The sequence below is a fragment of the Pseudophryne corroboree genome, chromosome 3 (assembly GCF_028390025.1).
Source record: "Pseudophryne corroboree isolate aPseCor3 chromosome 3, aPseCor3.hap2, whole genome shotgun sequence".
NCBI classification, from domain to species: domain Eukaryota; kingdom Metazoa; phylum Chordata; class Amphibia; order Anura; family Myobatrachidae; genus Pseudophryne; species Pseudophryne corroboree.
Window position 1 is genome coordinate 400,085,947 of NC_086446.1, and position 25,354 is coordinate 400,111,300.

The 25,354-nt window shown below is 44.5% G+C and overlaps 1 protein-coding gene across 1 annotated transcript in view; it reads right to left on the reverse strand.

Moving 5' to 3' along the window:
• The window catches only part of DUSP3 (dual specificity phosphatase 3), a 198,972-nt gene that overhangs the window by 38,755 nt on the left and 134,863 nt on the right, over window positions 1–25,354 (reverse strand). Inside the window, exon 2 of the mRNA XM_063960110.1 lies at window positions 8,332–8,558. Within this exon, the coding sequence (XP_063816180.1) occupies window positions 8,332–8,558 (227 nt within the window). The remainder of the gene's footprint in view (window positions 1–8,331; window positions 8,559–25,354) is intronic.

Here is a 25,354-nt window from a genome sequence, read left to right on the forward strand (position 1 = left end):
CCACAGATTTGAGCGGTTTAAACCAATGTGATTTGAGGAATCCCAGAACTACGTTGAGATCCCACAGTGCCACTGGAGGCACAAAAGGGGGTTGTATATGCAGTACTCCCTTGACAAACTTCTGGACTTCAGGAACTGAAGCCAATTCTTTCTGGAAGAAAATCGACAGGGCCGAAATTTGAACCTTAATGGACCCCAATTTGAGGCCCATAGACACTCCTGTTTGCAGGAAATGCAGGAATCGACCGAGTTGAAATTTCTTCGTGGGGCCTTCCTGGCCTCACACCACGCAACATATTTTCGCCACATGTGGTTATAATGTTGTGCGGTCACCTCCTTCCTGGCTTTGACCAGGGTAGGAATGACCTCTTCCGGAATGCCTTTTTCCCTTAGGATCCGGTGTTCAACCGCCATGCCGTCAAACGCAGCCGCGGTAAGTCTTGGAACAGACATGGTACTTGCTGAAGCAAGTCCCTTCTTAGCGGCAGAGGCCATGAGTCCTCTGTGAGCATCTCTTGAAGTTCCGGGTACCAAGTCCTTCTTGGCCAATCCGGAGCCACGAGTATAGTTCTTACTCCTCTACGTCTTATAATTCTCAGTACCTTAGGTATGAGAAGCAGAGGAGGGAACACATACACCGACTGGTACACCCACGGTGTTACCAGAACGTCCACAGCTATTGCCTGAGGGTCTCTTGACCTGGCGCAATACCTGTCCAGTTTTTTGTTCAGGCGGGACGCCGTCATGTCCACCTTTGGTCTTTCCCAACGGTTCACAATCATGTGGAAGACTTCCCGATGAAGTCCCCACTCTCCCGGGTGGAGGTCGTGCTGAGGAAGTCTGCTTCCCAGTTGTCCACTCCCGGAATGAACACTGCTGACAGTGCTATCACATGATTTTCCGCCCAGCGAAGAATCCTTGCAGTTTCTGCCATTGCCCTCCTGCTTCTTGTGCCGCCCTGTCTGTTTACGTGGGCGACTGCCGTGATGTTGTCCCACTGGATCAATACCGGCTGACCTTGAAGCAGAGGTCTTGCTAAGCTTAGAGCATTGTAAATTGCTCTTAGCTCCAGTATATTTATGTGGAGAGAAGTCTCCAGACTTGATCACACTCCCTGGAAATTTTTTCCTTGTGTGACTGCTCCCCAGCCTTTCAGGCTGGCATCCGTGGTCACCAGGACCCAGTCCTGAATGCCGAATCTGTGGCCCTTTAGTAGATGAGCACTCTGCAGCCACCACAGAAGAGACACCCTTGTCCTTGGAGACAGGGTTATCCGCTGATGCATCTGAAGATGCGATCCGGACCATTTTTCCAGCAGATCCCACTGAAAAGTTCTTGCGTGAAATCTGCCGAATGGAATCGCTTCGTAAGAAGCCACCATTTTTCCCAGGACCCTTGTGCAATGATGCACTGACACTTTTCCTGGTTTTAGGAGGTTCCTGACTAGCTCGGATAACTCCCTGGCTTTCTCCTCCGGGAGAAACACCTTTTTCTGGACTGTGTCCAGAATCATCACTAGGAACAGCAGACGTGTCGTCGGAGACAGCTGCGATTTTGGAATATTTAGAATCCACCCGTGCTGTCGTAGAACTACTTGAGATAGTGCTACTCCGACCTCCAACTGTTCTCTGGACCTTGCCCTTATCAGGAGATCGTCCAAGTAAGGGATAATTAAGACGCCTTTTCTTTGAAGAAGAATCATCATTTCGGCCATTACCTTGGTAAAGACCCGGGGTGCCGTGGACAATCCAAACGGCAGCGTCTGAAACTGATAGTGACAGTTTTGTACCACGAACCTGAGGTACCCTTGGTGAGAAGGGCACATTGGGACATGGAGGTAAGCATCCTTGATGTCCAGGGACACCATATAGTCCCCTTCTTCCTGGTTCGCTATCACTGCTCTGAGTGACTCCATCTTGATTTGAACCTTTGTATGTAAGTGTTCAAATATTTCAGATTTAGAATAGGTCTCACCGAGCCGTCTGGCTTCAGTACCACAATATAGTGTGGAATAATACCCCTTTCCATGTTGTAGGAGGGGTACTTTGATTATCACCTGCTGGGAATACAACTTGTGAATTGTTTCCAATACTGCCTCCCTGTCGGAGGGAGACGTTGGTAAAGCAGACTTCAGGAACCTGCGAGGGGGAGACGTCTCGAATTTCCAATCTGTACCCCTGGGATACTACTTGTAGGATCCAGGGGTCCACTTGCGAGTGAGCCCACTGCGCGCTGAAACTCTTGAGACGACCCCCCACCGCACCTGAGTCCGCTTGTACGGCCCCAGCGTCATGCTGAGGACTTGGCAAAAGCGGTGGAGGGCTTCTGTTCCTGGGAATGGGCTGCCTGCTGCAGTCTTCTTCCCTTTCCTCTATCCCTGGGCAGATACGACTGGCCTTTTGCCTGCTTGCCCTTATGGGGACGAAAGGACTGAGGCTGAAAAGACGGTGTCTTTTTCTGCTGAGATGTGACTTGGGGTAAAAAAGGTGGATTTTCCAGCTGTTGCCGTGGCCACCAGGTCCGATGGACCGAACCCAAATAACTCCTCCCCTTTATACGGCAATACTTCCATGTGCCGTTTGGAATCTGCATCACCTGACCACTGTCGTGTCCATAAACATCTTCTGGCAGATATGGACATCGCACTTACTCTTGATGCCAGAGTGCAAATATCCCCCTGTGCATCTCGCATATATAGAAATGCATCCTTTAAATGCTCTATAGTCAATAAAATACTGTCCCTGTCAAGGGTATCAATATTTTCAGTCAGGGAATCCGACCAAGCCACCCCAGCGCTGCACATCCAGGCTGAGGCGATCGCTGGTCGCAGTATAACACCAGTATGTGTGTATATACTTTTTAGGATATTTTCCAGCCTCCTATCAGCTGGCTCCTTGAGGGCGGCCGTATCTGGAGACGGTAACGCCACTTGTTTTGATAAGCGTGTGAGCGCCTTATCCACCCTAAGGAGTGTTTCCCAACGCGCCCTAACTTCTGGCGGGAAAGGGTATAACGCCAATAATTTTCTATCGGGGGAAACCCACGCATCATCACACACTTCATTTAATTTATCTGATTCAGGAAAAACTACAGGTAGTTTTTTTCACACCCCACATAATACCCTCTTTTGTGGTACTTGTAGTATCAGAAATATGTAACACCTCCTTCATTGCCCTTAACATGTAACGTGTGGCCCAAATGGAAAATACGTTTGTTTCTTCACCGTCGACACTGGAGTCAGTGTCCGTATCTGTGACTGTGTCGACCGACTGAGGTAAATGGGCGTTTTAAAGCCCCCGACGGTGTTTGAGACGCCTGGACAGGTACTAATTGGTTTGCCGGCTGTCTCATGTCGTCAACCGACCTTGCAGCGTGTTGACATTATCACGTAATTTCCTAAATAAGCCATCCATTCCGGTGTCGACTCCCTAGAGAGTGACATCACCATTACAGGCAATTGCTCCGCCTCCTCACCAACATCGTCCTCATACATGTCGACACACACGTACCGACACACAGCACACACACAGGGAATGCTCTGATAGAGGACAGGACCCCACTAGCCCTTTGGGGAGACAGAGGGAGAGTTTGCCAGCACACACCAAAACGCTATATTATACAGGGACAACCTTATATAAGTGTTTTCCCTTATAGCATCTTAATATATAATAATATCGCCAAATAAGTGCCCCCCCTCTCTGTTTTAACCCTGTTTCTGTAGTGCAGTGCAGGGGAGAGCCTGGGAGCCTTCCTAGCAGCGGAGCTGTGTAGGAAAATGGCGCTGTGTGCTGAGGAGAATAGGCCCCGCCCCCTTTTCGGCGGGCTTCTTCTCCCGTTTTTCTGACAACCTGGCAGGGGTTAAATACATCCATATAGCCCCAGGGGCTATATGTGATGTATTTTTAGCCAGCATAGGTACTTTCATTGCTGCCCAGGGCGCCCCCCCAAGCGCCCTGCACCCTCAGTGACCGTTGGTGTGAAGTGTGCTGAGAGCAATGGCGCACAGCTGCAGTGCTGTGCGCTACCTCATGAAGACTGAGAAGTCTTCAGCCGCCGATTTCTGGACCTCTTCTCTCTTCAGCATCTGCAAGGGGGTCGGCGGCGCGGCTCCGGTGACCCATCCAGGCTGTACCTGTGATCGTCCCTCTGGAGCTAGTGTCCAGTAGCCTAAGAAGCCAATCCATCCTGCACGCAGGTGAGTTCACTTCTTCTCCCCTAAGTCCCTCGTTGCAGTGAGCCTGTTGCCAGCAGGACTCACTGAAAATAAAAAACCTAACAAAACTTTTACTTTAAGCAGCTCTTTAGGAGAGCCACCTAGATTGCACCCTTCTCGGCCGGGCACAAAAACCTAACTGAGGCTTGGAGGAGGGTCATAGGGGGAGGAGCCAGTGCACACCACCTGATCCTAAAGCTTTTACTTTTGTGCCCTGTCTCCTGCGGAGCCGCTATTCCCCATGGTCCTGACGGAGTCCCCAGCATCCACTTAGGACGTCAGAGAAAAGACACCCAACCCTAGCAGAGTCTCACATGACCTGTTTTGTGCGACTGCAGCAATGATGTATAAGGCAACACTTGTAGGTTGGCCTCAGCAACTTACGCCATAGTCTACTCCAGTGGTCTCCAACCTTAATTGTGGTGTGAGCTATTTGAGAAAAATTAAACCTCCTGAGGAGCTACTAAATATTTTGAAAAAAAATGCTGTACTTGAATGGTTGCTGGCGTGCTCTCAGTGTTAAGACTGGGCTCGTGGGCAGTGGCGTAGCTATACATTTTGCATCCTCCTGCCCAAAAAGTTTCTGGGGCCCCTTCCATTGCAATATTAAAAGTAAAGAATTAGCACACGCGCGCTCCAAAAAGAGGGTGTGACCTCACTGCAAGGGACGTGGTATCGCAGGAAAAGACTACCTTATACCCCCGTTTTGCAACCTGCACGTACAGATATTGGCCTCAACAGGAAAAAAAAATCCTGATTCATGCCCCTTACATTATTTGTAATTTTTCCTCGTTATAGTAATGCCACACACTGTAATGCCCGTGACACGTTATACCACACACAGTAATGCCACTTACACAATATGACACACACCGTAATGTCCTATAAACATAACGCCACACACCGCAGTGCTCCTGACACATTATTCCACACACCGTAGTGCCCGTGACATTATGCCACACACCGCAATGCCCCTGACACATTATGTCACACACCGCAATGCCCATGACACATTATGACCCACACCGTAATGCCTGACACATTATGCCACCTACTGCAATGCCCGTAATACATTATGCAACAAACCGTAATGCCCATTACTCATTATGCCCCACAGTAAGGCTTCTAATTAATTTTAAATTATCTGCTCATTGTTAGGGGTCTCATGCTCATTGCCAGTGTCGGCTGTACAACATGCAGCTTACCATCATGTTTGAAGTCGTAAAGCTGACACTGTCAAAAGTCTGTGAACCATATTATTAACATGTTTGACCTTACAGTGTTCACGTTGTGTGTGCCAACATTTTATCCGTTCAACTAGCCACTATGTAGCATATCTGATCACAGATCTCACCACTGTTCCTTCGTAAGGATATGAAATTCGTTTGGAAGGATCTGAGTTAATTGCTGCAGCCTATATAGTAGATGACGCATACATGTACAATGAGCAAAAACAAAGAGATTAAGGTAGCAGAGCTATAATTAAAGATTTTGAAGAGTACTATAAATTCCAAATCTACTTAGAAAGGGAGTCTGGCTGTTTTATTTCTCATCACAGAGAAAATACACAGAAAAGGTTCCCATACTGAGGAATCCTGACAGCCCATTAAGCTGGTTTTAGCCTGGGTTGACCAATCGTTCACTGGGGTCTAAACTGAATGCTGATACTGATAAATATCTAATCAAGATCTTTACCAGAAATCCTTAAATCCTGGCAGTAAATGCAGTGAGACAATGACCATGATCTGTACTTACTTGCACTACATTTATCAAAGCTGAAGTAAATACTGAGTGTTTGCTATAAGTTACCACAGATTTGCACTTTTGTTAGTAAATCACACCCAATATGGAATACATATGTATTCCCGGCGGACAGGATGCCGGCTGTCAGTAACCCGACATTGTCATCCCATCCGCCAAAATGCCGGGGCTAGGGCTACGAGTCCCCTTGCGGGCTCGCTATGCTCACCATGCTCAAGACTGAGCTGAGCTCGCCACAGGATCTATTCCCACTCCATGGGTGTCATGGACATCCACGAGTGGGAATAGTCCCTGTGAGCCAGGTATTCCGGCCGTCGGGTATTTGGCATCGGGATCCTAACCGCCGGGACCCCGACAGCCGGCAAATTGATTGTCTCCCCCAATATATATATATATATATATATATATAGTGATGCAGATATGTATTGGCAATATAGGAAGCCTTGTACTGTCAAGACGTTGCCAAAAATGATAGAACTATTAATGCTGGATGCACTATACTTAAAAATTAGATATTTTATAGCAGTAAAAAAACATGAAACATTTAATATGATAAGGGATGGATTTCTGTATTTTAATATAAGTGTGCATCCCTTTAAGTTACATTATTATAATGATAAATAGCAAATGTGACTTGGTTGTCGATGAGTAATGATATGTATATAAAATAATAAATCAGTGTCATGTTTGTGTACATGCTTTGATGGGTATTTTAGTTTATTTATCTTTGAATGCAATGTGTGTTTCTGTACTTTAGATTAGGGTCAACATCTCATGGGACATGCCGTTTTGGAAAGTCACTCCCCCATCATTTTCATCACGCTGGGGACATGCCCAGTGCAAACGGAGCTGCTGGGCATGTTTCCAGTCCCTCTCTACAGTGAATAGATACTATGTGCATGCCCACGGAACCTATACACCACTTGCTCTGTTAGGCAGAAGCAGACCGTGCTGAATAAAATGATGTGCAGCATGACTATATTCTGTGTGCGTCTGCAACTGCATACGATGTGATACGTTACAGTCGCACACAGAATATAGTCATGTTGCTATAATTTTAAACAGCATGGTCTGCTTCAGCACACTGTCCTGCAATGGTCAGATCATGAGGTTGGGATTTGTTGACCTGCACACGCTACGCATTCCCAACCTCCTGATCCCGCAAAGGCTATCTGAAGAAAGTACACACTGAGCTAGAAATTGCTCAGTGAGTACAGGTACACACCAATCTGATAATCTCTCTGTCTGATCGAAGCGTTTATCAGACTGGCACACACTATCCGATAGTGTGTGCCCAGCTTGACAACTTTCCCAAGCTTGCCCATTTGCAGTCCAGGTTTTAAGGATATTCATCCTAAAGTCCAGATGGCTAAATCAAATTGATTGAGGTACTAATTAAGTCACCTGTGCTCAAGCATGGATATCCATAAAACCTGGACTGAAATGGCGGAGTTTGGGAAATTCGGTCCAGACAGATATTGCACAGAAACAAAAGATGAAATGAAACATTTACAGAGTAATAAACATCAGATTGATTGAATTTTCACATTTTAACACATTCTTTTTTTTACCAAATCCTAAAACATAATAAAGTTTTAGGAATTTCTGACTAGGGTTTGGGCATACATAGCTATTTTCTTTCAAATCTGGGGACACACGGTTAAGAACATAGGTAGTCATTCCGAGTTGGTCGGTCACTAGCAGTTTTTTGCAGCCGTGCAAACGCTATGCCGCCTCCAACTGGCAGTGTATTTTAGCTTAGCAGAAGTGTGAACAAAAGGATCGCAGAGCGGCTACAAAATAATTTTGTGCAGTTCCAGAGTAGCTTCAAACCTACTCAGCTCTTGCGATCACTTCAGACTATTCAGTTCCTGTTTTGACGTCACGAACACGCCCTGCGTTCGGCCAGCCACGCCTGCGTTTTTCCTGGCACGCCTGCGTTTTTTGCGAACACTCCCTGAAAACGGTCAGTTGTCACCCAAAAACGCCCTCTTCCTGTCAATCACTCTGCGGCCAGCAGTGCGACTGAAAAGCTTCGCTAGACCTTGCGTGAGACTACATCGTTTGTTGTAATAGTATGACGCGCTTGCGCATTGCGCCGCATACGCATGCATGGAAGTGCTGATTTTTTGCCTGATCGCTGCGCAGCGAACGAAAGCAGCTAGCGATCAACTCGGAATGACCCCCATAGGTAGGGTTGGGAAAAACCTATTGCCTTAGATTGTTAACAGTTCGCACATCAGTATCAGATTAGTGTCCTTTTAGAATATGGACACTGGGCAGTGAAATTCCCCTACACATATCCTACATGCTTATAACAGATCTACATTGCAGCCTTCACCTCTTGTAGTACTTACCATCTTTTTGTGATAATGCTTTATCGATAAAGTCAGAGGCTTCCTCAAAGTAGGAGCTGAGGTCAAAATTTGGTCTGTCGTTGGCTTTAATACCATGATAGGTAATGCCTGTGCCATTGTAAAAGGCAGTGTTTGTGTTCACGTGCATGAATGAATTCCCTTCTGCAGCATTGAGTATGTGAGTGATTCCAAGGCGCTGCAACCTCATGATGTTCTGTGCAATGAACCTAAAAGACAAAATATGGTTACATATTGAAAACTACAAATATTTAATTATGCAGACATGCAAACCAAATGCTAAATCAACAGCATCATTAGTTATCTTTTACTCACATTAATAATAATGTACATCAACACAAATACCAATTTTTTGCAACCTTATAATTTTTATTCATGATTATTTTCATCATCTATCGCCAACCTAGTAAAAACAAAACAGCATTGTTGACACTTGTTAAATAGCCTTCCTCATGCTAAGACAACGTTTACCACCGGCAGTAATAGTGCTATCACAACAGATGTATTTTCCAATTGCCAATAGGGATTTTCAAACTACGATAAATTTGCCACTTTGGGCCTGAGATGGAGACAGTTGCATTTGCTATTGCAATGTTTTCTGAATTTGCAGTTGCGGTAATATGTAAAAGCTATTTTCAGCCTCCCTCTTGTGTACTTGCATGTGACAGAATGCGCAAGCCTTTTGAAACCAATATTCAATTGCCATGGACGGTTAACTCTGCCGGAGGCCGTAAATACTCCACATTGGCACATCATCGCCCTCACAACAACCTACGGCAGGCACTGTGTCTCATTGATAACTCCAGCTAAACATGGCCTATGTGGCTGAGGTACTGTGCCTGAAAAGCAGCCACATGCATAAGACACACCCACATCACTTTCAGTGCATGCCCATGAGATAGCCATTTTTGCATTTACTTCAGGGCACCTGCCAGTCAAAACTCTGTGACGCCCATGATTTTGCCTCACCGTTTCTATTGCGATCCCGTAAGCAACAATGTATGGAGTAGTACAATCAGGGAAATATATGCACCATAGATGCCTTAAGGACTTTTCATGAATGCACATTATTATTACTGGAGGACTGGCGGTCTGAGAGATGTCTGGAGCATATTCTCTCTCCCTCACTCATCTCTCTCCCCTGTTAACGTAATGTTAATGAAGGGTGCTACTAACTGCTCACTAATGTGTGGCGTAGTTTGGCATTTATTTATTTTTTAAAATGGGGGGGCTAAATTACTGCCTTACCCTGGTTACCGAAAATCCTAGTTTCGGCCCTTTTATACCCCACCCTGGTACTTTATGGACTATACAGCAACCATAAATTTTGTATTTCCATGCACTGGTGAAATTCAAAATAGTATGTCCTGCAGAAATTAAATGTTCATCACTGCACTACTGATACCCACTCCTTCCACACTGTACAGCATTGTGTTTCTCGCCAAACACACATGTCTTTAAATCTAAATTTATTTTTACAGGCTTTTATTAAACTCTCTAATGGCTGATGCCAGCCTACATTTATACAAAGGTAACCAATATATACTATAATCTAAAGACATGGCGCATATACAGCTCAAGGGGTGTGTTGATACGTCTATTGCCCGGGACGCTGCGGCTTTAGGGAGAAGCGTGTGAGGACTGCCACTGTGATACATAACCGGAATGTGCTCCTCCTTACTCTTCCCACAATGGTAGGAGGATAGGAGGAGAGAGGTGAAAGAGGAGCCGCGTACTGTACCTCTGTATTTGGCTTGCCACCTTCAGAATTGCCACTCCTAAAATATACACTGTGGCTCGTCCAGTCTGTGGGGGAGCCACTTGAGGATTATTTAAATAGTTTGTGACATGAAAGCGGCACAGGCAACCCGGTAGAAAATCACTGAGCCTGATTCCACAGACTTGCCAGTCTCTGTAAAAGACTAAGGTACAGTATTAATGTGAAATAAGTCATATATAGACTCTCTATTGATATCTTTCTAAAGGGATGCCGTTTTAGTGTAGGGTATTTTACAAAATTAGGTATAGTGGGATATTTGGGGGTCATTGCAAATCACATAATTATAGCTTGTCCACACTGTGTGAAGCCTCAAACTGCCATGATGGTGCCACTGTGTCACCATGCCCCCTACACTTGCCACTTGGATCTATCATGTAGGATATCCCAGAGGAAAGGTCCCAAAAATAGGCATGTATGGAGTGTAGTAAAGATGTATCCTCATATATCTAGCCAGGCGAGAGCGAGTATAGCGCAGTGATTTTTACTTATTATTCATACTGCAGATGCAGAGAAACACCACTCATATACAGTGTCAGATGAAGAATTTGGCGTGATAAAAAGCTACAGCCGCTGCATCTTAGCATTTCGTATACAAATTTAGACTCATTCACACACAGTGTTGCCTATCAAATTAATCAGTACAGTTTTGTGAAGCAGTTTTGACGCATGGTATTGTGACGCATACTGGATTGAAAAAGACGCTCAACACAACACATTTTAATCAACATAAACTGATTGTGCATCCTATTCAGACAGTGATGCAAAAAATACATATTTTATGACAAAAGTCGCACAAAAAGACACTCGGATATACCAAGTTAGGCCACTGAATGGTGTGACTAGAAGGGCTGTTTAACATGACAGAAGGATAAATGTATGTAGACACATCTGTATGTGTATAAGCATCACTGTCCACTGAGTGTATATGTCTAAGCATACATTTTAAGGACTGTTTGTTGGCATATGTGCTTTAATCGAGTTGACGAAACAATTATTTTGATTTGAGATGATTTATTCTAGATAACTAAACTTGTCAGTTGTGTTCAAAATGAATAATTTACCGTCAGCTCCATATGGGTAAAGTATGTCAGGGAATATGATTTTTTTCGCCCTAAAACTTATTAACAGAAGTCCCTTTTTAGTAAATTTGTATATGCATAAATTTAAGTGTAAGCTTAATTGTTACATAACATGCATACACTTCTGTTCACTACTTCCCCCAGTGGCCAAGGTAACATATAGCAATATCATACGGGTTCAGTATGATATCCCGGCTGATGGGATGCTGTATGCCAGGATCCCACCAGCCGAAATACCAGCAGCGAGTCCCCTCGTGGACTCACTGCCCTCGCCATGCTTCGGGCCCGGTGGCGAGCTTCGGTCAGCACGGGTTCTATTCTCCCTCGGGTGGTGGTCAGGATCCATACAGCCGGTATGTTAACTAAACTCCTATCATAGAATATTTAACAATGCATCTCTTACACAGGACAATAAGGAATTTTCAAATCTTTATAGATAACCTAAGGCAGAATATATCACATTAAAATAAACTTTGTTTTTCTTTTTAAATGGAAGCTAATCACACATTTAACAGTACTTAATGTGCACTTCCAGCAATTGCAGTCTCCTCTTTCACCAACAGGGAGCTGCATCTCCCTCAGTCTGCAGAGCTGTGACTTCCAAGGAATTACAATTTTGCTGTAATGGAAATGCTTTTCTTTACTTATCGATTTCATAACAACAGAATGTAAAAAGCAAGTTTCATATATTGCTGCTAAGAGTTAATTACTGAAATCCGTGCGTTAAGATGCAAGAAAAAAGTCCCCAAAATGTGGTAGTGTATAATGTGCAACAAATGATTTTCTAGGAAAAGCTGTTTAATGAAAAAAATTAGGCTATGCAGGTAACACGACCTTGCTTCAGGGGGATTCCAAGGAAAAGCTGATACATTGCACAATAGAGTGTTTACTAAGGACCTAAATAAAACTTTATTTTGGCAATAAATGATTGTGAATGCTGCAGAATCAAAAATGACTCAACGTCAAAAACTGAATGCATGGCATGCACTTTCATTATTTTGTTGCGCTTGACAAGCGTATACTAGGCTTCATTTATGTGCATTAAATGCCTGAATTGACAAGTATTAAGCACAGTTTACTCTGCTCTATAACATGAAGATCAGTGTCTATCAGTATTGGCTCCAAACAAACTATAAAAGCAGGAAGCGTATGGGTAGCCTTTAAATCTACAAAAGGATTACATATTACTCATACTCTTAGTAGTATACAAAACATTGAATAAAAGAAAGAGACTCCTACAGTATCTAGAAAAGTAATCAGTAACAGGTGGCCTACTGATAAAGTATTACAATGAACTGATAGGCAGAATAACAGATCAACAGCATCCATAGTGTATAGGTGACAAGTCATCTTTGAATCAAGAGGTATTTTATAAGGCTCTGCTTACAACAGTCACTTTTGCAAATCAATTCAGTGAGCTAATCAGTATTCGGCGAATGCAGTGCTTTTAGACTTATATTCAAGCCTTCAGAACCAATGTTCTTTTCCTAATCAAATCTCTCTACCTGATCTTGCTGTTCGGTCAGGATAGAACAAGTGAAAATACGTTTCAGAGACTCCTGGTGCTGAAATTGTTTTTCTAAACTATGTGACTAATAAAACATTTTAAGCCTGGTACTTAGCTCCCTACGTGCAGAGCCTGAAAGTCCACAGCTGAAGGGGGGGGATTTGCAAAATGTCTAACTTTTCTTTTTGTTAGGAAAAAGTAATAATAAAATAGTCCCTAAAGGAATACTTTTCTGTTCTCTTGCTGCTTGCTTGATCTGAGCAAAAAAAAATAAAATAGGATTTTAATTACCTACCGGTAATTCCTTTTCTCGTAGTTCGTAGGGAATACTGGGATGGTCTTAGTACCATGGGGTATAGATGGGTCCACTGGAGCCTTGGCAGTTGAAAAAATCTTCAGAGTGTGCTGGCTTCTGCCCACTATGCCTCCACCTACAGACTCAGTCTAGGAAAACTGTGCCCGAGGAGACGGACATACTGAGAGAGGATGAAACCATAGACAAGAAAAATGGTGAGATAACGAACCAGCACAAGCACAGCGAGAAACAGCCTTATTCAACCATAATCAAGAAAACAGGGATAGCAACAGCTAAACCAACAACAATCACACAAGAATAACTGCTTGCAGAAGAAATGAAGCACTGGGCGGGCGCCTAGTATCCCCTACGGACTACGAGAAAAGGATTTACCGGCAGGTAAATGTCTTTCAAACATTGTATGGACATAGCCTTTATTAGGAGATCGTCAAGGTAGGGAACGACGATCACTCCCTGTTTTCGGAGCAGCAGCATCATCTCTGCCATCACCTTCGTGAACACCCTTGGTGCCGTCGAGAGGCTGAAGGGTAGAACCTGGAACTGGTAGTGACTGTCCTGCAGAGCAAAACATAGATAAGCCTGATGAGGCGGCCATATAGGGATGTGTAGGTATGCTTCCTTGATATCGAAGGATGCCAGGAATTCCTCTTCCTCCAGACCTGAGACTACAGCTCTCAGAGACTCCATCTTGAATTTGAACACCCGTAAGTATGGGTTCAATGATTTGAGGTTTAGTATAGGCCTCACCTAACTGTCCGGTTTCGATACCACAAACAGACTGGAATAGTAACCCCTGTTCTGGAATTGAGGTGGAATTGGTGCAATTACCTGTGTCGGTAACAATTTTTGAATAGCATCCTGTAAGGTTACCTTTGCCTCTTGTGAAACTGGTAAGCGTTACCTGAAGAATCTGTGAGGTGGGGGCTTTTGAAATTCCAAACAGTAGCCCTGGAGAACTAGGTCTTTTACCCAGGGATCCTGGCAAGAATTTGCCTAAATGTGGCTAAAATACTTTAGGCGAGCTCCCACCTGTAAGTCTCCCATGATCCGGGGCCAACCGTCATGCTGAGGGCTTAGAGGGGGCTGAGCCTGAGCTCTGATCCTGAGAACCAGCAGCTGCTGGTTTGCGAGGTTTGCCTCTGGTACCCCTAGCTGCATTGGTAGAACCTCTGGGCTTAACCTTGAACCTGGTGATCGAAAAGGACTGCAGAGAGGGTCCTGGGTAAGCATGTCCAGCTGGCGGAGCTGCAGACAGGAGATAAATGGATTTCCCAGCTGTTGCTCGTGAAATCCACTTGTATAGTTCCTCACCGAATAAGGCCTCCGCCATGAAAGGAAGACTCTCAACCTCTTTCTTGGAGTCAGCATCTGCTGACCACTGTCACAGCCATAACACCCTGCGGCCCGACACCGCCATAGCTGTCGAACGTGCATTAATTAGGCTAAATTCATTGATTGCTTCGCTCATAAAGTTTGCAGATTCCTGAATATGTTGCAGTAGTGTGATAATCTCCGTTTGAGGCAGAGTTTCTAACCCGTCCAGTATATTACCAGACTAATTGACAATGGCCCTGGTAATCCATCCACAAGCAATTGTGGTCTCTGAGCCACTCCCACTGCTGTATAGATGGATTTGAGAGTAGTCTCAATCTTCCTATCAGCAGGTTCTTTTAAGGAGATAGCTCCAGGTACATGCAGTACCACTGAAGTATCCACTGCAAGTGGAGTTTCCAAAACCTTCCTATCCTCCAGGGGAAAAGGAAAGGACGAAAGCAGCCTTTTAGGTACTTGAAACTTGTTGTCGGGGTTAACTCACTGCTCTTTATAGAGTGTGTTTAACTCCTTTGAGACCGGAAAGGTAACAGTAGATCTTGGTTTTACATTAAAAAACAACTCCTCTGCTGTTTCTGCCTCCTTATAAGGGATATTAAGGACCTCCCTAATAGGACATATAAGGGCTTCCACACCCTGAGACAGAGTACCATCCCCCATATCCACCTCCTTTTCCCCCTCTTCCAAATCTGGCATTTCATCCTCTGAGTCAGATTGGAGCACCTGGGGTAAAATAAGATTTTACTTACCGATAAATCTATTTCTCGTAGTCCGTAGTGGATGCTGGGACTCCGTAAGGACCATGGGAATAGCGGCTCCGCAGGAGACTGGGCACAAAAGTAAAAGCTTTAGGACTACCTGGTGTGCACTGGCTCCTCCCCCTATGACCCTCCTCCAAGCCTCAGTTAGGATACTGTGCCCGGACGAGCGTACACAATAAGGAAGGATTTTGAATCCCGGGTAAGACTCATACCAGCCACACCAATCACACCGTACAACTTGTGATTTGAACCCAGTTAACAGCATGATAACAGAGGAGCCTCTGAAAAGATGGCTCACAACAACAATAACCCGATTTAGTTAACAATAACTATGTACAAGTATTGCAGACAATCCGCACTTGGGATGGGCGCCCAGCATCCACTACGGACTACGAGAAATAGATTTATCGGTAAGTAAAATCTTATTTTCTCTGACGTCCTAGTGGATGCTGGGACTCCGTAAGGACCATGGGGATTATACCAAAGCTCCCAAACGGGCGGGAGAGTGCGGATGACTCTGCAGCACCGAATGAGAGAACCCCAGGTCCTCCTCAGCCAGGGTATCAAATTTGTAGAATTTAGCAAACGTGTTTGCCCCTGACCAAGTAGCTGCTCGGCAAAGTTGTAAAGCCGAGACCCCTCGGGCAGCCGCCCAAGATGAGCCCACTTTCCTTGTGGAATGGGCTTTTACAGATTTTGGCTGTGGCAGGCCTGCCACAGAATGTGCAAGCTGAATTGTACTACAAATCCAACGAGCAATAGTCTGCTTAGAAGCAGGAGCACCCAGGTTGTTGGGTGCATACAGGATAAACAGCGAGTCAGACTTTCTGACTCCAGCCGTCCTGGAAACATATATTTTCAGGGCCCTGACAACGTCAAGTAACTTGGAGTCCTCCAAGTCCCTAGTAGCCGCAGGCACCACAATAGGTTGGTTCATGTGAAAAGCAGAAACCACCTTAGGGAGAAATTGAGGACGAGTCCTCAATTCTGCCCTGTCAGAATGAAAAATTAAGTAAGGGCTTTTATATGATAAAGCCGCCAATTCTGACACACGCCTGGCTGAAGCCAGGGCTAACAGCATCGTCACCTTCCATGTGAGATATTTTAAGTCCACAGTGGTGAGTGGTTCAAACCAATGTGACTTAAGGAACAACATTGAGATCCCAAGGTGCCACTGGAGGCACAAAAGGAGGTTGTATATGCAGTACCCCTTTTACAAATGTCTGAACTTCAGGTACTGAAGCCAGTTCTTTCTGGAAGAAAATCGACAGGGCCGAAATTTGAACCTTAATGGACCCTAATTTTAGGCCCATAGACAGTCCTGTTTGCAGGAAATGGAGGAAACGACCCAGTTGAAATTCCTCTGTAGGGGCCTTCTTGGCCTCACACCACGCAACATATTTTCGCCAAATGCGGTGATAATGTTTTGCGGTTACATCCTTCCTGGCTTTGACCAGGGTAGGGATGACTTCATCTGGAATGCCTTTTTCCTTCAGGATCCGGCGTTCAACCGCCATGCCGTCAAACGCAGCCGCGGTAAGTCTTGGAACAGACAAGGCCCCTGCTGGATCAGGTCCTTTCTTAGAGGTAGAGGCCACGGGTCTTCCGTGAGCATCTCTTGAAGTTCCGGGTACCAAGTCCTTCTTGGCCAATCCGGAACCACGAGTATCGTTCTTACTCCTCTCCTTCTTATGATTCTCAGTACTTTTGGTATGAGAGGCAGAGGAGGGAACACATACACTGACTGGTACACCCACGGTGTCACCAGAGCGTCCACCGCTATTGCCTGAGGGTCCCTTGACCTGGCGCAATATCTGTCTAGTTTTTTGTTTAGACGTGACGCCATCATGTCCACCTTTGGTTTTTCCCAACGGTTTACAATCAGGTGGAACACTTCTGGGTGAAGTCCCCACTCTCCCGGGTGAAGGTCGTGTCTGCTGAGGAAGTCTGCTTCCCAGTTGTCCACTCCCGGAATGAACACTGCTGACAGAGCTATCACATGATTTTCCGCCCAGCGAAGAATCCTTGCAACTTCTGCCATTGCCCTCCTGCTTCTCGTGCCGCCCTGTCTGTTAACGTGGGCGACTGACGTGATGTTGTCCGATTGGATCAATACCGCCTGACCCTGAAGCAGGGGTTTCGCTTGACTTAGGGCATTGTAAATGGCCCTTAGTTCCAGAATGTTTATATGAAGAGATGTTTCCATGCTTGACCACAAGCCCTGGAAATTTTTTCCCTGTGTGACTGCCCCCCAGCCTCTCAGGCTGGCGTCCGTGGTCACCAGGACCCAATCCTGAATGCCAAATCTGCGGCCCTCTAGTAGATGAGCACTCTGCAGCCACCACAGAAGAGACACCCTTGTCCTTGTCGACAGGGTTATCCGCTGATGCATCTGAAGATGCGATCCGGACCATTTGTCCAGTAGATCCCACTGAAACGTTCTTGCATGGAATCTTCCGAATGGAATTGCTTCGTAAGAAGCCACCATTTTTCCCAGGACCCTCGTGCACTGATGCACTGACACCTGGCCTGGTTTTAGGAGGTTCCTGACTAGCTCGGATAACTCCCTGGCCTTCTCCTCCGGGAGAAACACCTTTTTCTGGACTGTGTCCAGAATCATTCCTAGGAACAGTAGACGTGTCGTTGGATATACTTTTATTCTAAGCAGCTCAGGAGAGCCACCTAGCCTGCACCCTTCTCGTTCGGGCACAAAAATCTAACTGAGGCTTGGAGGAGGGTCATAGGGGGAGGAGCCAGTGCACACCAGGTAGTCCTAAAGCTTTTACTTTTGTGCCCAGTCTCCTGCGGAGCCGCTATTCCCATGGTCCTTACGGAGTCCCAGCATCCACTAGGACGTCAGAGAAAGCACATTTCTGTGAAATAAGTACAGGGGCCTGAGAGGCTGGCCTGCGAACTGAATCTTTACTCATAAAATCAGACAGACTTTTTCAGCTCCTGCCTCTCTTGTCTGGTCAGTTGGATGTCAGCCACCCTCGAATCTGGGGTGCTGCTTCCCTGTGAGGGAACACTACATTGTGTGCACACAAGTGACCCCTCAGAGGATTGAGAAAACTTTGTGTTGCAGGATTGACACACAACCTTTCTTCCTGTCATACTTAACAGTAATCACACACACAGCGGAAGACAGGATTCAAACACAAGTTTACCCACCCAAGCAGCAGGATAGTGACAGAAAGGGAGAAACCAGCAGACTAAGCCCCTATCAGCTTAAACAAACAGAGTTTAGCAGGGCTAATGTATAAGTAACCTCTCACGAGGCACCTATGTGTGTATATATATACTCCCCCCTTCTATACGTCCCTGGTACCGTGCACCGGTCCGGTGGAGTGTCCTGTGAGGAGCTGTACGTCCCCGCTGCTATCAGTGAGCTTCTGCAGTGGAAAATGGCGCTGCTGAGCTGCTGGTCCCGCTCTCCGGGAAGCCCTGCTCCCTCAATGGCGCGCGGTGTTCCCGCTGCATATTTATACTGGCTTGTCTCTAAAATGCTGGAATAAAGGTCTAAATACCCTTATATGTTATAACGCCAATCAGGCCCCCTGAGGCGCCCCAGCAGCCCCGCCAGACCGCTCAGTTCCCTAATGCCACCATCGGAACCGGGAACCCGCTAACCGGGACCCCGGTTCTGGACTCACCAGTCTTCTGTCTTCGGCATCTGTTAGGGGTGGCGGCATGCTGCTGGAGTGTGCGCTCCCTCTATGGAGTGGGTGAAATGGCACCCTCAGGAGCTATGTCCTGTCAGCGAGGATATGGACCATTAACCCTTCAAGAGGTTGGTTTGGTCCCCCTCTAAGTTCCACGACGCAGCCAGGCTGTTGCCAACCAGACCTGCCTCAAAATAACAAGCTAAAAAAAACTCCTCCTGGAGCTCCAGAGAATGCACCCTTGGGCACATTTTTCTAAACTGAGTCTGTAGGTGCAGGCATAGAGGGGAGGAGCCAGCACACTCTGAAGTGCCAAGGCTCCAGTGGACCCATCTATACCCCATGGTACTAAGACCATTCCAGTATCCCTTAGGATGTTAGAGGAACAACAAAACGTATAGCATGGATGCAACAATGGTTTAAAATCAAAATTACAAAGCTGCTGGGAGCTGGGCTCTGTCATTTTGAGGGGTGAAGGTGTGTGTGTATGCACACCCAAACCAAACACCTCTTGAGTTGCTCCATGCTATCTAGTGGCTGCCGGCGCACCATAGAGTTGAGGAGCAGTGTTAGCCTTTTATTATATAGGATTAATTTATTTAAAAGTGACAAAGAATTGCACATATGAGAAAAAACATATTTTTGCCAAATTGTTTCAAATACATAAAACAAACTGTATTAGTAGCACAACAGACATATCTATTAATGATGAAGCTGGATAAAATGAAACTTGGTCCTAAAACAATTAGGCAGTTCATAACACCCTCATAATATTTCGTAGATATATGGAGTCCAAGAATACATCTATAAAATATTATAAGCCTGTTAATGTGATGGCATAAAACACTGAGGAATACCCTCCAAGTGTCCTAAAAATGGATACTGAACCATGCAAAAAAGCAGGACCCTGGATTATAAAAACTGCCATATACATCAGTGTGGATACACTACTAAAGAGGACTACAAAAGTGCTGTACATATCAGTTAAAACTGACTCTGAAACTGCCGTATATAGGCCCTCATTCCGAGTTGTTCGCTCGCTAGCTGCTTTTAGCAGCAGTGCACACACTAAGCTGCCACCCTCTGGGAGTGTATCTTAGCATAGCAGAAGTGCGAACGAAAGGATCGCAGCGCTGCTACAAAAAAAGATTGTGCAGTTTCTGAGTAGCTTGAGACCTACTCCTAGCTTGCGATCACTTCATACTATTTAGTTCCTGTTTTGACGTCACAAACACGCCCTGCGTTCTCCCAGCCACGCCTATGTTTTTCCAGCCACTCCTGCGTTTTTATCTGGCATGCCTGCATATTTTTTTTCCAGCCACTCCTGCGTTTTTATCTGGCATGCCTGCATTTTTTCACACACTCCCCGAAAACGGTCAGTTACCACCCAGAAATACCCACTTCCTGTCAATCACTCTGCGGCCAGCAGTGCGACTGAAAAGCATTGCTAGAGCTTGTGTAAAACTGCATCGGCTTTTGTGAAAGTACGACGCGCATGCGCAGTGCGCACCATACGCATGCGCAGAATTGCGATTTTTAGCCTGATCGCTGCACTGAGAACAACGGCAGCTAGCGATCAACTCGGAATGAGGGCCATAGTCTGTGGACATACTGTTAAAGCAGAACTTATCTTTAGCATTGCAAAAAGTAGTTAATCAACTCATAATACAATCTGTTATTTTATTTTGCAAACATACTGAAACAATGAGGGAGATTCAATATTTTGAAAAGTCAGTTGGGTGTCCGTTTTTTAAAAACAGCTGCCAAATGACTTTTCAAACAATTGAATGTGTCAGATTTAAAAGAAGCTTGAAAGTAAATTTGTATGCATTTTTCCACAATTTATTGAAGTAAATTTGTATGCAAGTAGAGACTCACTGTATGATATATGAAAAGTTTTAAAGTATAATTTTAAATAGCTCAAATTTTTTCTGTGTTAAATTGTGCATAAATTTGCATACTGTGAAATAAAACTACTGTTAATGCAAAAGAGGCGTTACTAATATCTGTTCTAATTAGCGCTGTAGGAGAAAACTCTTTTTTGTATACTTGAACTACCTGTGGGTGATCACAGGTGTTAGAACCCTATCCAGCAGCCATAATCAGAGGGGGCAGCGCAGATTTTCTAAATCTTCACTGTATAAAAATGAAAAGTGATGATGATGCCCATAGCAACCATTCAGATTCTGTCTATCATTTTCTAGGATGTGCTGGGGAAAATCTGTTTTGTGTATATATTAAGAACAGAATAAGATTTGAACACTGCATGGCAGTAGAAAATTCAGAGATCTTAGTTACATATATTTGCAAAGATATGGTTAAGCCACCAGGATACTTTACGGCTTCTCTGATACTGGTAGTCCCTAACACTGCATGATAACAGTCCCCACTTCGGGACATATAATTGTCATAGTCTACTGTAAGGTTACATTATAATAGCACATCCAAAAATTTACCTGGAGTCAATACTAAATCCTTCAATATGAAACTACAAGAACGAGCATGCTCTCCAAATGCTGGTCCTACCTGTGCCTTTCAGAACTGCAGTATAAAATGAAAGTTGTTAAATTACTAATTGATTAAGCAATTTCCATTTTACTTATACTATTCTTGCCAAGGTTGTTGATCCAGAAGGTCGCTAAGTAATAGATGTAGAAATTTATAATATTAAATTAATGTTTATTCACCAAATGTGGATTCACAATTGTTTTTTACCCAGCTCCATCAGGATATACTTCAGTGGTCTAACTTACCTATGTTGGTTGCAGGGGATTTAAACACGGTTGATGATCCCACTTTACACAAATCGTCCCCTTCGCAAGGTTAAAACTGTCCACCTGGAGACATATTGATGCCCTTAAAACCCATCACCAATTAACAGATCCCTGGCAACTTTTTTTTTTAGCCCTAGTGATAAATCCTATACTTGTCATGCTGCAGTCCACCGTTATCTCTCTGACTACATACAAAATTCATATCAAATGCTCTTGTTCTTCTGGAACAGCACACAGATATCCAATATATTATTATATCGGAACATGTCCCTCACAATCAGAGGACTTCAAGACGTTACTATGGTATCGCTGGGTGGAATTTGTAGAGTAATGCGGAGCCATATTATTAACTACGATGCAAAAATATACAGATATATTAAGCCACTGCTGCTTCACCTCCAGCAGCCTATCACAGAGACCTTCGAGGCGTTTGCTCCCCCGCTGAGTGACGTCTCTCTTCAAATCTATAAACGGGCCAGGCACTTTCTGGAACAATTTCTCTTCTCCCAGGCTAGGAGAGATATTAGCTATACTAAAAACAATTAAATATGGGGAAACAAAAATGCCAAACTATTGGTCTCTACGTGCAAACCAGAAAGGAAGAGGAATTACACTGTTTCTGTTAAGGACCCAATTTCTCACACTTTGCACACTAACTCTAAAGATATCCTTTGTGTATTTGAACCATATTATTAGACTCTCTAGGACATCTCTATAGAGGAGGTCAATATAGCAAAATGCAGGTTTTCAACCCTACAAATCGCTGGGGCCTGACGGTCTGTAAGGCAACTACTACAAATTTGCACACTTTGATATTGCCGCTGCTCTGGATGAACATGCTTCTGTATTCTATGAAAAGCTGTTCTGTACTTCATTATTTTCTGTACTATATTATGCTATGTATCTGTTAAGCGCCTTGAGTCCTATTGGAGAAAGAGCGCTATATATGTAAATAAAATTATTATTATTACTATTTCAACACTTGCAACGCTTTACACCTCCCTTTCCTGCCATCAATTTAGCCCATACTATATTACCCCTCAAGCCTCAGGCTGGGTGTGGTTCATCAAATCGACAGTATCTAGGTCGACAATGTTTAGGTCGACCACTATAGGTCGACAGTCACTAGGTCGACATGGATGGAAGGTCGACAGGGTTTATAGGTCGATAGGTCTAAAGGTCGACATGAGGATTTTTTTTTTTGGGTTTCGTTTTCTTCGTAGAGTGACCGGGATCCCAAATTAGTGCACCGCGTCCCCTCGCATGGCTCGCTTCGCTCGCCATGCTTCGGGCATGGTGCCTTCGCTCCGCTACCGCTTCGCTCGGCACAGATTACCGTTCCAATCGTAGTCCACGTGGATCGTTAAGTATGAAAAAATTCAAAAAAAGAAAAAAAATGTGAAAAACTCATGTCGACCTTTAGACCTGTCGACCTAGCACATGTCGACCTAGAAACCCTGTTGACCTTCCATCCATGTCGACCTAGTGACTGTCGACCTATAGTGGTCGACCTAAACATTGTCGATCTTCAGACCGGATCCTCCTCAGGCTGACCACCAGCTGCTCACCTCATACAGGCTGATCAGGTTGCTCAATATGAATTTTCAACTTCTAGCCAAAATTAAGGCATCCAGGCTCCAATTGATATTGCCCGATCTGTTAACAGAACATCAACTTGGCTTTGTAAAGGGACAACACGTTGTAAAGGACATACAAATGGCGACTGCAGCGGTCTTGGCATTTAAGGGATACATGCTTTCTAGCCTTGACACGCACAAGATTTTTGATATGGTGCTATGGCCCCACCTGTTTGTTGTGCTGGACCATAGGACATTTGACGCAAACTTTAAACGTTTAATACCATTTTTTTTATAACTTTTCAAAATCTTCTTATCACATAAATGGTACACAGGGGGGAATTCACTGAATTGGAAATGAGAACTGGCTAGGGGTGCCCTCTCTCCACGTTATTATTTAATCTTGCTTTAGGCTCTTTGTTACGGATACTATATAATTGACCTTTGTTCAGGGTAATTCTTTGGGGAGAAGGGTGATTGAATTGTCAGATTTTGCCAATGACATCATTTTATACTTTAGCAACCCCGAAAATTCTATGGAGACCATCATAGAGAAAATAAAGGCTTATGGCTCTATATAGGGGTTCACTGTAAACACTAATATATCTACCGCTGTGTTCCTAAATACCACCCATTTGCGCTTGTGTTGGGGAGGCTTTATTTCTCTACAATGGGCCAAGACGAGCCTTCCATATTTGGTGATAAGAGTTTCTAAAAACCCTGCCCACCTTTATATCTTACACACTGTTAGTGCAATTAAAAACCTGGAGAGGGAATTGAAGGATTAGAGTCATCTTTTACTTTCCTTCCTCGGTAGGGCTAATAGCATTAAAATGGTCTGCTTCTCTAAACAGATTTATTTGCTTCATTCTCTTCCTATATGCCTTACTGAAAAAAATACATATCAACTCATTGTATCGTAATTTTATTTGGAAACGTGCCGTGTTCGAATTAGCCTTCGCAAGTTAGACTATCTTCTATTGTGGAGTACTCAAAAACTCTGGCACATGGCACAAGGCTAATTTGAATGCCCACAAATCATGCGCCATTCCTAAATTATCCAGGCTTCTTATCCTTTTACAATATGGAGAGTGAGGGGTGCTTACTCTGATGCCCACAAGGTCAATACCACTACTAAACATCTACTTATATTTACTGACACTTCAGACACATTTGAGGTTTTAAGATCTTATCCTAATGCTTTTCTACACTATGTCCGCAATACTATCAGGATTTGCAAAATGCTCTTGATCCTGTGTTGAGACTAAACCCCCATCTCTCACTATTTATTATACTTTTTAAGGGAGGTGGCTGATCACTCTCTAACCAAGACTGGTATGACTCAGTAGATGCATAATTTCCCCTCTATTTCTATTCCCCAGTTGGTTATTTTTATTCTTCCTGCAGGCTTTTACCTTCAAGCATGTTCACTGAATTATTTCTCAACATTCTTCATTGTTTGTAATTCTCACCGAGGAGATGTTATTTGATGGGCTCTCCGGATATCACCACTGTCAAAACTGTTCTCATATTGAGGCAGATAATTTCCATTGTCTATTAAGAATATACTTTAGGTAGAGGTTTTTGGTTACTGGTACATAGTTACTCTAAGAAGCATCTGGTGAACTATTCCTTTTAGCTCCAAATGGGGCAAATTAGTGTATTTCCTCAATACCCTGAGATTCACTAAGGGCAGTAAGAAACTTCTATTAGCAATCAATGCAGAGGTAGAAAAACTGTTCTCCAAAACTGGATTTAGCGGGAGCCCCATTCTTTTGTTCTTTTCAAGTAAAAATTAGAACATGTGTTTAGGCTGGATTGGATTGAGACTTTGGGCCTAATTCAGACCTGTTCGCTCGTTAGGTTTTTTTTGCAGTCCTGCAATCGCTCATAGGGTATTTTCGCTATGCAAATGTGCGAACGCATGTGTTGCAGAGCTGTACAAACAGATTTTGTGCAGTCTCTGAGTAGCCCAGGACTTACTAAGCTGCTGCGAACACTTCAGCCTGTCCGGGACCGGAACGGACATCAGGAACCCTCCCTCCAAACGCATGGACACGCCTGCGTTTTTTCAAACACTCCCAGAAAACGGTCAGTTGCCACCCACAAGCGGCTTCTTCCTGTCAATCTCCTTGCGAACGGATCCTTCGCACTAACCCATCGCCTGCGCATTGCGGTGCATATGCATGCGCAGTTTAGACCTGATCTCCCACTGTA